At 32.5% G+C, this 11,999-nt stretch overlaps 1 protein-coding gene and 1 pseudogene across 1 annotated transcript; one reads left to right on the forward strand and one right to left on the reverse strand.

Moving 5' to 3' along the window:
* The first annotated feature begins 4,234 nt into the window (after nucleotides 1–4,234).
* LOC11434067 (aspartic proteinase Asp1) lies at nucleotides 4,235–6,683 on the forward strand. The gene is made up of 8 exons (XM_024780405.2): nucleotides 4,235–4,413; nucleotides 4,691–4,817; nucleotides 5,074–5,309; nucleotides 5,479–5,727; nucleotides 5,897–6,035; nucleotides 6,142–6,333; nucleotides 6,438–6,510; nucleotides 6,589–6,683. Exons 1-8 carry the CDS (start codon nucleotides 4,235–4,237, stop codon nucleotides 6,681–6,683), a joined length of 1,290 nt encoding a protein of 429 aa, XP_024636173.2.
* Nucleotides 6,684–8,375: 1,692 nt separating this feature from the next.
* LOC11424353 (F-box/LRR-repeat protein 13-like) lies at nucleotides 8,376–10,258 on the reverse strand (annotated as a pseudogene).
* Nucleotides 10,259–11,999: the final 1,741 nt, after the last annotated feature.

An 11,999-nucleotide genomic window follows, 5' to 3' on the forward strand; every position in this document is an offset into this window, starting at 1 on the left:
AAAGTTGTCACAAATTGATTGTATAAATATCATTTCTCTTACGAATATTTTTTGTGTCTTCCAATTAGATGGTGTTGATGAATAAGAAGTTGTTCGATCTTTTGACACCTTCTTACAATTCAATTAGATTTAATGAACCTTTTATGTTCTTTATTTGTGTTTCTTTAATTGTAAAATGTTTTTGTTTTTTCAACCATATTCTAAACAAATTATAGGTAGAGTTCAACCATTTTCTAAACAAATTATCGGTTAAAGTAAGAAGAAAGATATAACATAAATATTAATTTTGTATGCGGCATATTGATTTCTAAATAAAAATTAGCCAAAATTATACATTCCATTTGACTTTCAATTGACTAGCATCTATGAAAAATAAAAAACGCAGCGTTAGATGATCTATGATTAGTGTTAGGATTTATTTCTGAGTTTGGTGGTAGCTGATTGGAGTCTCGTCGGGATGCCAACTTAGCTGGAATGTTTACGATTCTCCTTGATGCATGTTTTTTCTCCTAGTTATAAAAAGAAATCTAGAGAACACATTTATCATTTGTTTTCATTTTATTTTTTGATTTCATCTTTCATGATTTTTTTTTTTTTTTTGTGGTGGTCGGGGTTTGAACCCCCGATCTTGCATATATTATGCATTATCCTTACCAACTGAGCTAAACTCACGAGAACTCATCTTTCATGATATAATCATGTAACTAACATTTTCTTCTTTTAGCATTTTTTTTAGATTTAATCTTTTTTGTTATAAAATGTCAACGTTGTTAGTCTTTTTATGAGATTTTTTTTTCAAAGTTTGTATGTTGAACATTTGAGTTTGTTTATGAATTTGTTGAATTTTTTTATAAAAATTGTATAATTATTTTGATTTTGTTTTGAAAAAAAAAGAAGATAACGATGTTGACATTTTGTAACATAAACGACTTAATCAGGAAAATGATAAGATAAATGACGAAATTGTTATCTAACTGTAACATAAAGGACTAAAACGTGAAAAAAGAAGAAGGATGAAAGTGTTTCCTGAACGAATTGTGTAATTTTGCTTAAAAACTACAATTAGTTGAATTTTAAAATTAAAATATGTTATAAGCAAATAAGAGAGTGATCAGCGGTAGAGTGATAGTTGAAACAATGAGTTTTTCTAATACTTTTTACTTTCAAAATATTAAGTCAAATTTAAAAGAATTTAATATTTAATGTATAAAGTATGAAATATTTTATTTTTAATTTTATTCAATGAGATTTTTCCCCTGTTCCTCTTGATGTCCTCCCCGTGTGGTACATGGGTATACACATTAGTTTAAACTTAAAGTATATGTTGAAACATTGATGTGAAGATGAAAAGAAATGGAAGGTTGGAAGATTAAACAAGTAATTAAACTTTGATCGAATGTTGTGTGAATTGAAAAAATAGAGTGTAAGCATAAAATAGAACACACACATTAGTAGTGTTTAAATAGTTGTATTTAATTTTAAATAACTAATAATGATAAAAATAATTATTATTATTAGGACAAAACTTAGGTACAATACCACAAGTGTTGTTGGTACTGTTCCCAATAAAATTATGACACATGTACAATTTATGCCACATCAATTCCTCGCCGGATTCACGGGAAAAAAAGTTTGGGAGAACAGAGAGCCACCATCGTGAATCATCACCATCTTCCATAACAACACGATGTTTGCTAGTTGAGAACCCTTAGTGGATAAAACTGTTGGCAGAGTGTTAATTCATTGTGATAGTACTGCAGCTATTACATAAATTGAGAATCGTTACTACAATGAAAAGAGACGATAATTAAGACACGAACACATAAATGATTAGAGAGCTAGCTACTCTCAAAAGGAACAGTTAAAACATATCATGTACATACTGATAAAGAACTAGTCAATCCTTTGACGAAAGGAAATTACTAGAAAGAAAGACCTAAACATATCCAATAGGATGGGAATAATGCCCAAAGGTCACAAGTGATGGTAACCTGACCTAAATGACTGGAGATCCCAAGAAATAGGTTCAATGGGTAATAACAAGTATGAGTGATTGAACATGCTATGAGAAAATTAAGAAAGCATGAATCCTGCAGCGATAGAAGGATGAGATAATATAATCTCTTAATGAGACCTATCCTCTATGTTGAGTGGAGTACATAGCTACATGGGTACTCTTGATAGACTCACCTATACGAATGTAGAACTGAGGTCGGTTCCTATGTGATTCGGGGTAGAATACCTAGAGCGTTCGTTAAAATTAGGATAGACGTGCAGGGCCATTAACGTAGAGGCTTTTAGAATACACCTTAGGAAAAGGTTTGTGTGTGGATTCTATGTTTGAGATAGAGTTCAATGTTGTAAGCAACTCTTGTTAAATCGAAATATTATCCTTCTATGCGAAGGTTCAAGTTGTTGGCGACGCCTTTGTTTATTACCAACCTTATAGGAACGTTTGACATATTATTGAAACCATTGTTTAAATTCAAGTGGGGGATTGTTGGAACATTGGTGTGAAGATGGAAAGAAATTAGAAGGTTAGAAGATTAAACACCAAGTAATTAAACTTTGATCTAGTATTGTGTGAATTGAAAAAATAGAGTGTGGGGGTCCCACATAAAATAGAACACACACACAGTGTTTACATAGTGGTATTTAATTTTAAATACTTTTTTTAGAGCTATTTTAAGTACTTGATAATGATGAAAATAATAATAATAATTATTCTTTATTCATGGATATCACTTCCCATAATCTTAGGTTATGTTTGTTGCAATAAGATTGAGAATTCAACTGAATTTCTTATGTTTCCTTCATTAGTTTGTTTAAGCTAATCTTGTGGGTTTGTTTCTTTTTGAACTTATCTGATTAGTGTGTTACTTGAGCTGATCTGTGGGTTGCTTAATTTTTAAGTTTACTTAATTCTTAAGTTTCTCCAAATTAGTTACAAACTCTCCCTATAAAAGGAGAGCTCACCTAGTTCAAAAAATATACCAAAGAGTTTCATTGAGTTGTCGGGAACTCTTTCTCTCTTCTCCCTTCCTTGATTTGTGTTGACGTGTCTTTCTTCTCTTCATCTCTTTTTTTCCGTCCCTTCGAAATTAAGAGTGTTCTTAAGACCATAGTCCCTTTTCGGTTTAATGTCCCTTCGGAATTAAGAATGATATTAAGTTCATAGTCCATTCGATATTTTTATGTCCTTCGGAATAAATAATAATTTAAGATCATTGTCTCTTTTTCGGTATAATGTCCCTTCAAAATTATGAATGATCCTAAAATATATTCTTCTTCGATTCTTGAAGAAGTTAGACGTTAGAATGGTGTAAAACCATATTTGAGTGATCATAGTATCATAGTTGGAGAAATTTTTTTTTTTTTGAAGAAGCTAAATTAGCCCACCCAAATTGACACTAGAGGGAATCGAACTTGAGACCTTGAGGAGGAGCACACTCCCAAGTCCCAAGCCTATACCACTAGGGCAATCCAAGTGGGTTCATAGTTGGAGAAGTTAATAATTAGAATGGTGGTAACACCATATTTGAGTGGTCTCAACACCATAATAGAGTGGTAACAGTACCATATTAAAATGGTTTTAGTATTAAAAGAATGATCTTGGTATCATATTGGAGGTGTAATTTTCGAACGGTTTTCTACAGTGCAGTAGTTAATCGAACATTTGTAGCTGGGCTTGTTTTATCCTGGAGGCAGCGTTGTTGATAGTCTATCTTGCACAATTTTGGGCAGTGCCACAAAACGTCTTAAAGAGAGCGACCTGATTGTGATTCAACCTAGTAACAACTTCGGTAGATAATAGAATTTGAAAATTCAAATACAACAGTTTGAAAATTCAAAAACAACATTATCCTATTATGTATTTGGAAGAGAAACCAAAAAAGTATTTCGCAACTCTACTCGAAGGGGGTGGGATATGATAGCCAAATCTTCTCACATTAAAGATGTAACGAAATATCTTCATTGATTCAATTACATTTAATTTTCTATAAATAAACCATTGAGACAATGTTGACATCCATATCCAAATTCATTATCTTTTGCACTGATTTTTTTTTTTTTTGAAAATGGACAAAATCCTTATTCACACTCAAATGGACAAAATTTTCTCACATTGAAGAAGATGTAACGCACTCCTTTAATTTTCTATATAAATAAACCATTGAGACAACGTTGAGCTCCATATCCAAAATTCAATCTCTTTTCCATTGATTTATTGAATATGGATGTGAAAAATAGAGGATTTTCATTGATAGCATTTTCACTCTTTCTATTACTTTCTTCTATTTTTCCTCATCATTTCTCAGCAGCCAATAAGAATAATTCAATCCCCCCAACTTCTATACATTCCCTCATTTCTTCTCTTGTTTACACAATTAAGGGAAATGTATATCCAGATGGGTATGTTAATATCACAATTCCTCTCTTTTCTTCATCAATAATTGTTTTTGCAATATAATTCAGGGACATTTTTTTCTTCTAATATCAATATCAGTATTAATGCAACCAGTTAATACTGATATTTCATAATCATCTTCGCATGTATCAAATTATATCATTTTCAATGGGTGACCTAACATTGACTTTTTGAATTTTTTATTCTAGTTTATAAATTATAGATTACAATAGTTTATTGAGTTATAATTTATATGTATGTATGCATGCTCCTCTGATGTAGGTTATACACCGTGTCCATCAACATTGGCAATCCTCCCAAACCTTACGAGCTTGACATCGACACCGGCAGTGATTTAACTTGGGTTCAATGCGATGGACCCGATGCACCGTGTAAAGGTTGCACCATGGTATGTTTTAAATTATAATATGTTGACATTTTTAGTTATTAGTTAGTACTGTTTATGAAACACGGACACATATACATATATTGGCCACAAGACGGACACTGTAGAAAGTAATAATAATTTGAAATAATAGAAGTTATTGAATGCAACTATATTTATTAGCGAAACACCGAAAAATCTTCAAAGTTCATCTCAGTAAGTGTTGAACTAAATAAGGATGTCTTATGATGATTTTCACTCTATTTCCTTACCTTTGCAGCCCAAAGATAAACTTTATAAACCTAATGGCAAACAAGTTGTAAAATGTTCGGATCCAATTTGTGTTGCAACCCAATCAACACATGTACTAGGTCAAATATGTTCTAAGCAAAGTCCACCATGTGTTTACAACGTTCAATATGCAGACCATGCATCAACTCTTGGTGTATTAGTCCGAGACTATATGCATATAGGAAGCCCTAGTAGCTCTACAAAGGATCCTTTGGTGGCATTCGGGTAACTGTTTGTTTTTCTCATAGTTTTTGCATTTAATAATACGACTTTGATCATTTACACAGATATCTAATGATGTATACAATAATTATACACTGACAGAGTATATTAATTAAACTCATTGAGCAATGCAATCATAAGTATTCTAATTTTATATTTGGATTTTGTGTCTTTGGCATGCTAGGTGTGGATATGAGCAGAAGTTTTCTGGTCCTACTCCCCCACATTCCAAACCAGCTGGGATCCTTGGCCTTGGCAACGGAAAGACAAGTATTTTGTCTCAACTTACCTCTATTGGCTTTATCCACAATGTGTTAGGTCACTGCCTTAGTGCAGAAGGAGGAGGATATTTATTCCTTGGAGATAAGTTCGTTCCCTCATCTGGAATTGTTTGGACACCTATAATTCAAAGTTCATTAGAGTAAGTGTCGGACTAAATGTTACTCTCTTTGTCCATAATAAGTGATATATTCGGCCAAATGAAATATATATATTTGGCCATTTTACACGGATCTTTCATTTTGAGACAAAGAATGTCGTAACTTGTAAGAACTTACACGTAACCTTATATATTTTTTTGTTTGTTTCAGAAAACACTATAACACAGGTCCAGTAGATTTGTTTTTCAATGGAAAGCCTACTCCTGCTAAGGGTCTTCAAATTATCTTTGATAGTGGGAGCTCCTACACTTACTTCAGTTCCCCAGTCTATACCATTGTTGCTAATATGGTTAGACAAAAACTAAGAAACAATGCTATCAATTTTATTTTCTTATTTTGCCCTATGATATTCAAATTTCATCTTCTATTACTAATAATTGATACATATGATTCAGGTGAATAATGATTTAAAAGGGAAGCCACTTAGTAGAGTTAAGGATCCATCACTACCAATTTGTTGGAAGGGTGTCAAACCATTCAAATCTCTGAATGAAGTCAACAACTATTTCAAGCCCTTGACTCTGAGCTTTACAAAATCAAAGAATTTGCAATTTCAACTGCCTCCTGTAGCTTATCTAATAATTACAGTTAGTATTTTTTTTTTTTGAATCTATATATAATCTTATCATATCCCTCTTATAATGAAAAGAACACTTGAAGCTTACATTTATGATGGTCTTTTCATTTCTAGAAATATGGCAATGTCTGCTTAGGGATTCTTAATGGCAATGAAGCTGGCTTGGGAAATCGTAATGTAGTTGGAGGTAAGACATTCCTAAACCTACAAAAATGCTATATATTCGAGAATTTTATTGTAAAGTCTATTCTTTTGTTGTTAACAGACATCTCTTTGCAAGACAAGGTAGTGGTTTATGACAATGAGAAACAACAGATTGGATGGGCATCTGCAAATTGTAAACAAATTCCTCGGTCATAGATCAGTATATTATCATGATATATTATCACATGCATATGATGCCATGTTAGGAAAGTGAGCATATCAATGTCTGTAATTTGTAACCTTCCAATATATGTGATATTGAGGGATCTAAATTCCTGTTTCAATTAGAAAAATTACAATTTTCTTCAAATAATTGTGACCATTGTTGTTCTGAGTGAAGATGTTGGTTTGTACGACGGTAATACTAGGGATCTAGAAGGGGTGTTGTTGTCAGTTTAAGGTTATTTATACACACCAAGAGAATCAATATGTTTTGTTACCTATGATTGAATATGGGTTTTAGTATACATGTCTCAATGCCTAATACCAACACACCACTGACACATTTGATTAAATTCAATGAATTATTTTCTAAAATTAATATCAAAAAGTCGAAGATTCAGTGTGTTGTCAGTGTGGGTGTTTTATCGATCGTAAAACAGCCTACAGAATTTTTGGTCCTTTGCAAGGAAATTCCATCTGAAATAAGAAGACAGGTTCTCATCGAAAGCTAAAATTGGTTTCTCTCAGCAAAATTTTGTTCATCTGTCTGTTTAAGCAATTTTTAATCACAACATACTGTCTAAGAGAGAGAACATGAAATGGAGATTTATTGGGTTTGGTTCAGATCTTCCTTCAACCATCTATTTGTAAATTGAAATTTGTTGAAGATACTTATTTACACTACTGTTTTCTGTTTCATAATTTGTTTAATGATTTTGTTTGCAAATTGCAACAACATAGTAACATGTTGCATATAAATTGCAAATTGCAACACTATTCAAAGCTCATTCGGTATTAAAATTCATTACTTATATGAATGAGCATAATAAAAACAATTCCAATATTGGTAACATGCTTTTGCAAATGGTGAAAGGTAACTATAAATTGGTTGTGACGAACCGCAAGCTTATAATTGATGCACTTTTGCCTGAAACAAATAACTTTCATGAAACGGTGAAATTGATGGTGGATTCTGGATTTGAGAAAGAGTGCTATGAGATTTACGACAGTTACTGTAAGGAATGGTTGGAAGACTTATTCATAAATAAATTATTAGGATTATGTGATTGGAAGATGGATAAAAACTTCCAAGGTCGTTCTTAATTAGAATACTATTTCCCAGGGAGCATCAACTGCACGATGATGTTATCTTAGACTTCACATCTGTATCATTTGATCTCTACTTCTTAGAGGTTTTCCGTGCAGCAATAGTTCAACTGCTGAATTTTGCTGATTCGTTTGCTAATTGAAGTCATTCAGCCTGGCCTATGTTTAGAATCCTTAACTTGTTTGAGACACTGTGATCAAGGTCTTCAAAACATTGATTCATTGGAGAACGAAGCAATAAAAATCAAGGTCTTTTCAAAGTCTCAGGTTCAATTCTTTCCGGTGCCAATTTGAGTGGGCTATTTAGCTTCTTCAAAACAAAAACAAAAAATCAAGGATAGATTGAGTGGAATAAGTAGAGACATTTTCTTCATATGTTTTTAGCAAACAATATAGAAAAAAACAGAACAATTGTTTTGAAAAATTGCTCAATCTGTACTCATAAAATAGAGTTAAAACCAACAGCAGAAAAAAAGTTGAGGCATGAACCTCAAAATAATGAAAAACAAAAGCTACGTCCAACTTGAACTATGAGAAAATAATCTTAAGATCTATAATTTATAGTAATCTAAATAGAGGTTATATGATATCAACTCTAGGCATTAAAGTAGTGTTTTGAAGCAAGTGTTCCACTACTTCCATTATTTCTTGTTCCTCACATGCATATGGAGCCTTGTGCACTATAAACAACTCCAATCTAACAAAGCGTGGAGGTTGCAAATTCTTCGAAGTTGGATTTAAGAGGAATACCTGCACAATTCGAATGAATAGGAGACATTATTAAATGGATATTTTACATGAATGCAGAGATGTTATAAACATTAAAAATACAAATGAGTTTAGCCATTGAACGTGTGGGGCAGTTTCCCTACAGTATTTGAATGTACGGAGCTTCAAAAACATCCGTATGTGTGTAATCTGTTAGTAATTTCGTAGATCAAACTAGCAAATAAAATACATATTAGAGGACCTAGTGGATAAGAAAATGACAAGTTCAGATATGTTTTCGTAATACATTCAAAGACTACTAACACCAACTAACATATTCAAAGACTACCTTTTGGATTGTATCAATGACAGAATAGCCAAATTTCAAAATCTTTACATTGGCAAGCACTTGCAGCCAATTTAAGAAGATCAAAGCTTCCGCATTATTGGAAAAGTCATACATATTTACTTGTTGAAGAAAAGAAAGATTGCATGTGGAGGATAAGAGTTTCTGAAAAATAGGACAATGCCCGATAGTAAAAGAACTAAGCCTTGGAGTAGAAAGCGAATATTGTTCAGCTAGTACAGATGATATAGTCAAATTGGATAGTGTCTGATTAGATATGCAGAGGACTTGTGCATCCTCAATCAAAGAACAGCTATCGAGAACCAAAATATTCAACACATGACAGTTTTGAAAGGGGTCAGCACAATGATTGTGAGTTGCAACAAACTTGAAATATTTAAGATGCAAGGTTCTTAATGCAGGCAAGTGAAGAGATTTTGGACACTTTGTATCCGTGTTATTCCTACTATAACAAAGATCAAGAAATGTCAAAGAATGAGAGCCAAAGATTAAAGGGAGTAACTCAGATTTTGGACACTTCCCATACCCATTAATTTTCAAAGAGAGTAGTGGATTTATATTAATGAGTTTATATAGCTCTTCTTCACCACCACGCATCCAAGCATTAATAGTAAGATTAAGCAGTGAATATGAGTGATCTCTATTGGACAGAACCCAAGACATAAATTGCTCAAAAGCATTTGAAGATGTAACTCCAGACCGAGTATATGTGAGAGTAGTGACGCGTTTGCAAAGATCCTTCCACCGTTTAGACAAGATACAAGTCTGAACAGCATCTTGTGCTTCAAGAAACCTCAGTATGTGGAGCAATATGCAGTCAGGCAACTCACTAATCCTATTTTCCTGCCGCTGTCGCTTCAGTTCCTGGTTGGATAAACAACTTGTATAAATATTTATAGCATTAATTATGTATGTAAATACTTATACTTATATTTATTCATTAATTAAAAACAACTTTTTCCAATAAATTATTGTCACTGTTATTATAATCTTAAAAATAAACTATCTTACCTTATGGTTTTTGATTTGTTGGGGTGTGACTGGCGGAACCCAATTGTGATTAATCCACTGGCGATGAACCCTAAGAAGGTCTTTTGGAAACACCATCTCTTCCAAGTCCTTCCCACCACCTGTGTTTCCGGAACGCCTCCACTTTGTCCCTGATCTTCACTTCCCAATCATCGCTCTCTGGTGTAGGTACTGGTCGGAGCTGATGAAGACCAACATCTGTTGGCTTCACGTCCATGTCATCGTATTCGACCAGTAATTTGTCGGAGGAAACCCACCTGACGATGGTGGCGGTGAACCATGAGCAGTATATGCCGCCACCACGGTCGATGTTCACTTCCACTTTGTTTCCCGGATCAAACTTAAATTTTTGAACCATGGTCACTCCCAATCCCAAGGTGTGTATTTCACTACTTTGTACAACAAATATTACTTTATAGGGTTAGGGCATAACTACATGTCCAACACAGGTCTTAGTTTGGTTAGGTTTTATTTTTTAAAAATAAACTGCTTTTTGACTCTGATTTTGGCCCCTTAGTAGTGTTTGTTTCAGCTTTAAAAAATATATATATTTTGAGTTAAAAGAATCTTGAGATTTTATTTAAAGATTTTTAAAGAATCTAAAACTATTTCTTTGTTTACTATCATAAAAAATCATTTTTTTTTTAAATTTAGAACTCTTACACTTAGTTTCTTATGTTTAGAAAAAAAATAGATTTTAGAAAAGCTACTTGAAATAGCTTTTCATTTTGAGGCTAAAGTTTTTTTTAACAAAATGGATTTTTTAAAAATCTAAAACAAACACTACAAAAATAAAAAAATAAAAAGTGATTTTTTTAGATAAAAAAATAGATTTTTTTTTTCAAAAAAATCCAAAACAAACAGGCCCTAAATAACACTACTAGCCTTCAATTTTAACCTTTTCTTCAAAATTGACGTCCCCTTGATTTTGACTGAGCCAACATATAATTGGACAACAAATTTAATGACGTAGAAGTCACATGTGTATTTTGTTACCTACAATTACACAAACAAACAATTAACTGAACTGACGTTAACCTCGTTAAAATCAAGGGGCGTCACTTGAGCAAAATGAGTTAAAGTTGGGGTCAAAAGTGATATTTAGCAAGTTTTGATGCAAAAAATGAAAGTTGGGTTAATCAAAGGGCAAAACAACTTTGCACACACAATCTATCAAAACATTATGAATTGTCATGTTTGACCCACGTAAATTAAAAATATTAATTGATGTGGCGATTCTAAATATTTTGATTGGTCGTGTGTGCAAAGTTGTTTTAGATAGACGGTCAACCCACACCCCATTAAACTCAAAGTTTTTTATTTGATTTTATTTTTTAAATGGTAAAGTCTTTTATTTTATTTATTAATGAATTTTTGTTTTATTTATTTGTTACCATAAATGCCAGTAGCTCTCCATGAGATAGAATTTGGCCTATTATCATACACGAAAAAATCAATATAGTATGAATCATAGTTTTTTATATCAATATTCACAGAATCAGTGTTACAACAAAGACCTAGGCCCCCTGCTTTGCCACCACCATAAGTGTTACAGTCAACGAAATTATGATTACTGAGATTAAAAACATTACGGAGGTTAAAGGACTTAGACTTCAACTTTTTGGTCTCCATGATGAAAACAATGTCAAGCATGTCCAGATGAGCTTCTTAAAAGCTCTCATTGTCTCAGGGTTGCCAATCTCTTGACAGTTTCAAGAAAGAATTTTCATTTTGTGACCCTTCTCCATAGTTTGAATCTCAAACAATTTTCTTTAACTATAATTATATTAAAAAAGTTTAAATAAAATAATATTGTATAAACGAATTGTTATATTGATACGGAGGAGTTTTCAGGTTCTGAATCAGATTCTTGAATTGTTTTCAATACTGTGAAAGGCAAATGATAGATCTTGCAAGTTATTAGGTAAAATACTTAGATGAAGGCCTCCAATGATTATGTGTTACCTTTCTATAGTGTCTCAATAAGTTCTTCACAAAAAGATGAGTAAAAGAAGAGCTCAATGCATAAGAAATGAATCCAATGATACTTGGAAAAAAGCTCCTAAAATTCTCTATAGCTTTTTCTTTATTAGTCTATT

This window comes from Medicago truncatula, chromosome 4 (genome assembly GCF_003473485.1).
Source record: "Medicago truncatula cultivar Jemalong A17 chromosome 4, MtrunA17r5.0-ANR, whole genome shotgun sequence".
Lineage (NCBI taxonomy): Eukaryota > Viridiplantae > Streptophyta > Magnoliopsida > Fabales > Fabaceae > Medicago > Medicago truncatula.

Bases quoted from the DNA above. Each gene is read 5' to 3' on its own strand.
- LOC11434067 (XM_024780405.2), top strand. From the start codon at position 4,235: ATGGATGTGAAAAATAGAGGATTTTCATTGATAGCATTTTCACTCTTT. The intron at 4,818-5,073 runs GTATGTTTTAAA...TTACCTTTGCAG, and splicing joins CGTGTAAAGGTTGCACCATG to CCCAAAGATAAACTTTATAA. The intron at 6,334-6,437 runs GTTAGTATTTTT...TTTCATTTCTAG, and splicing joins TAGCTTATCTAATAATTACA to AAATATGGCAATGTCTGCTT.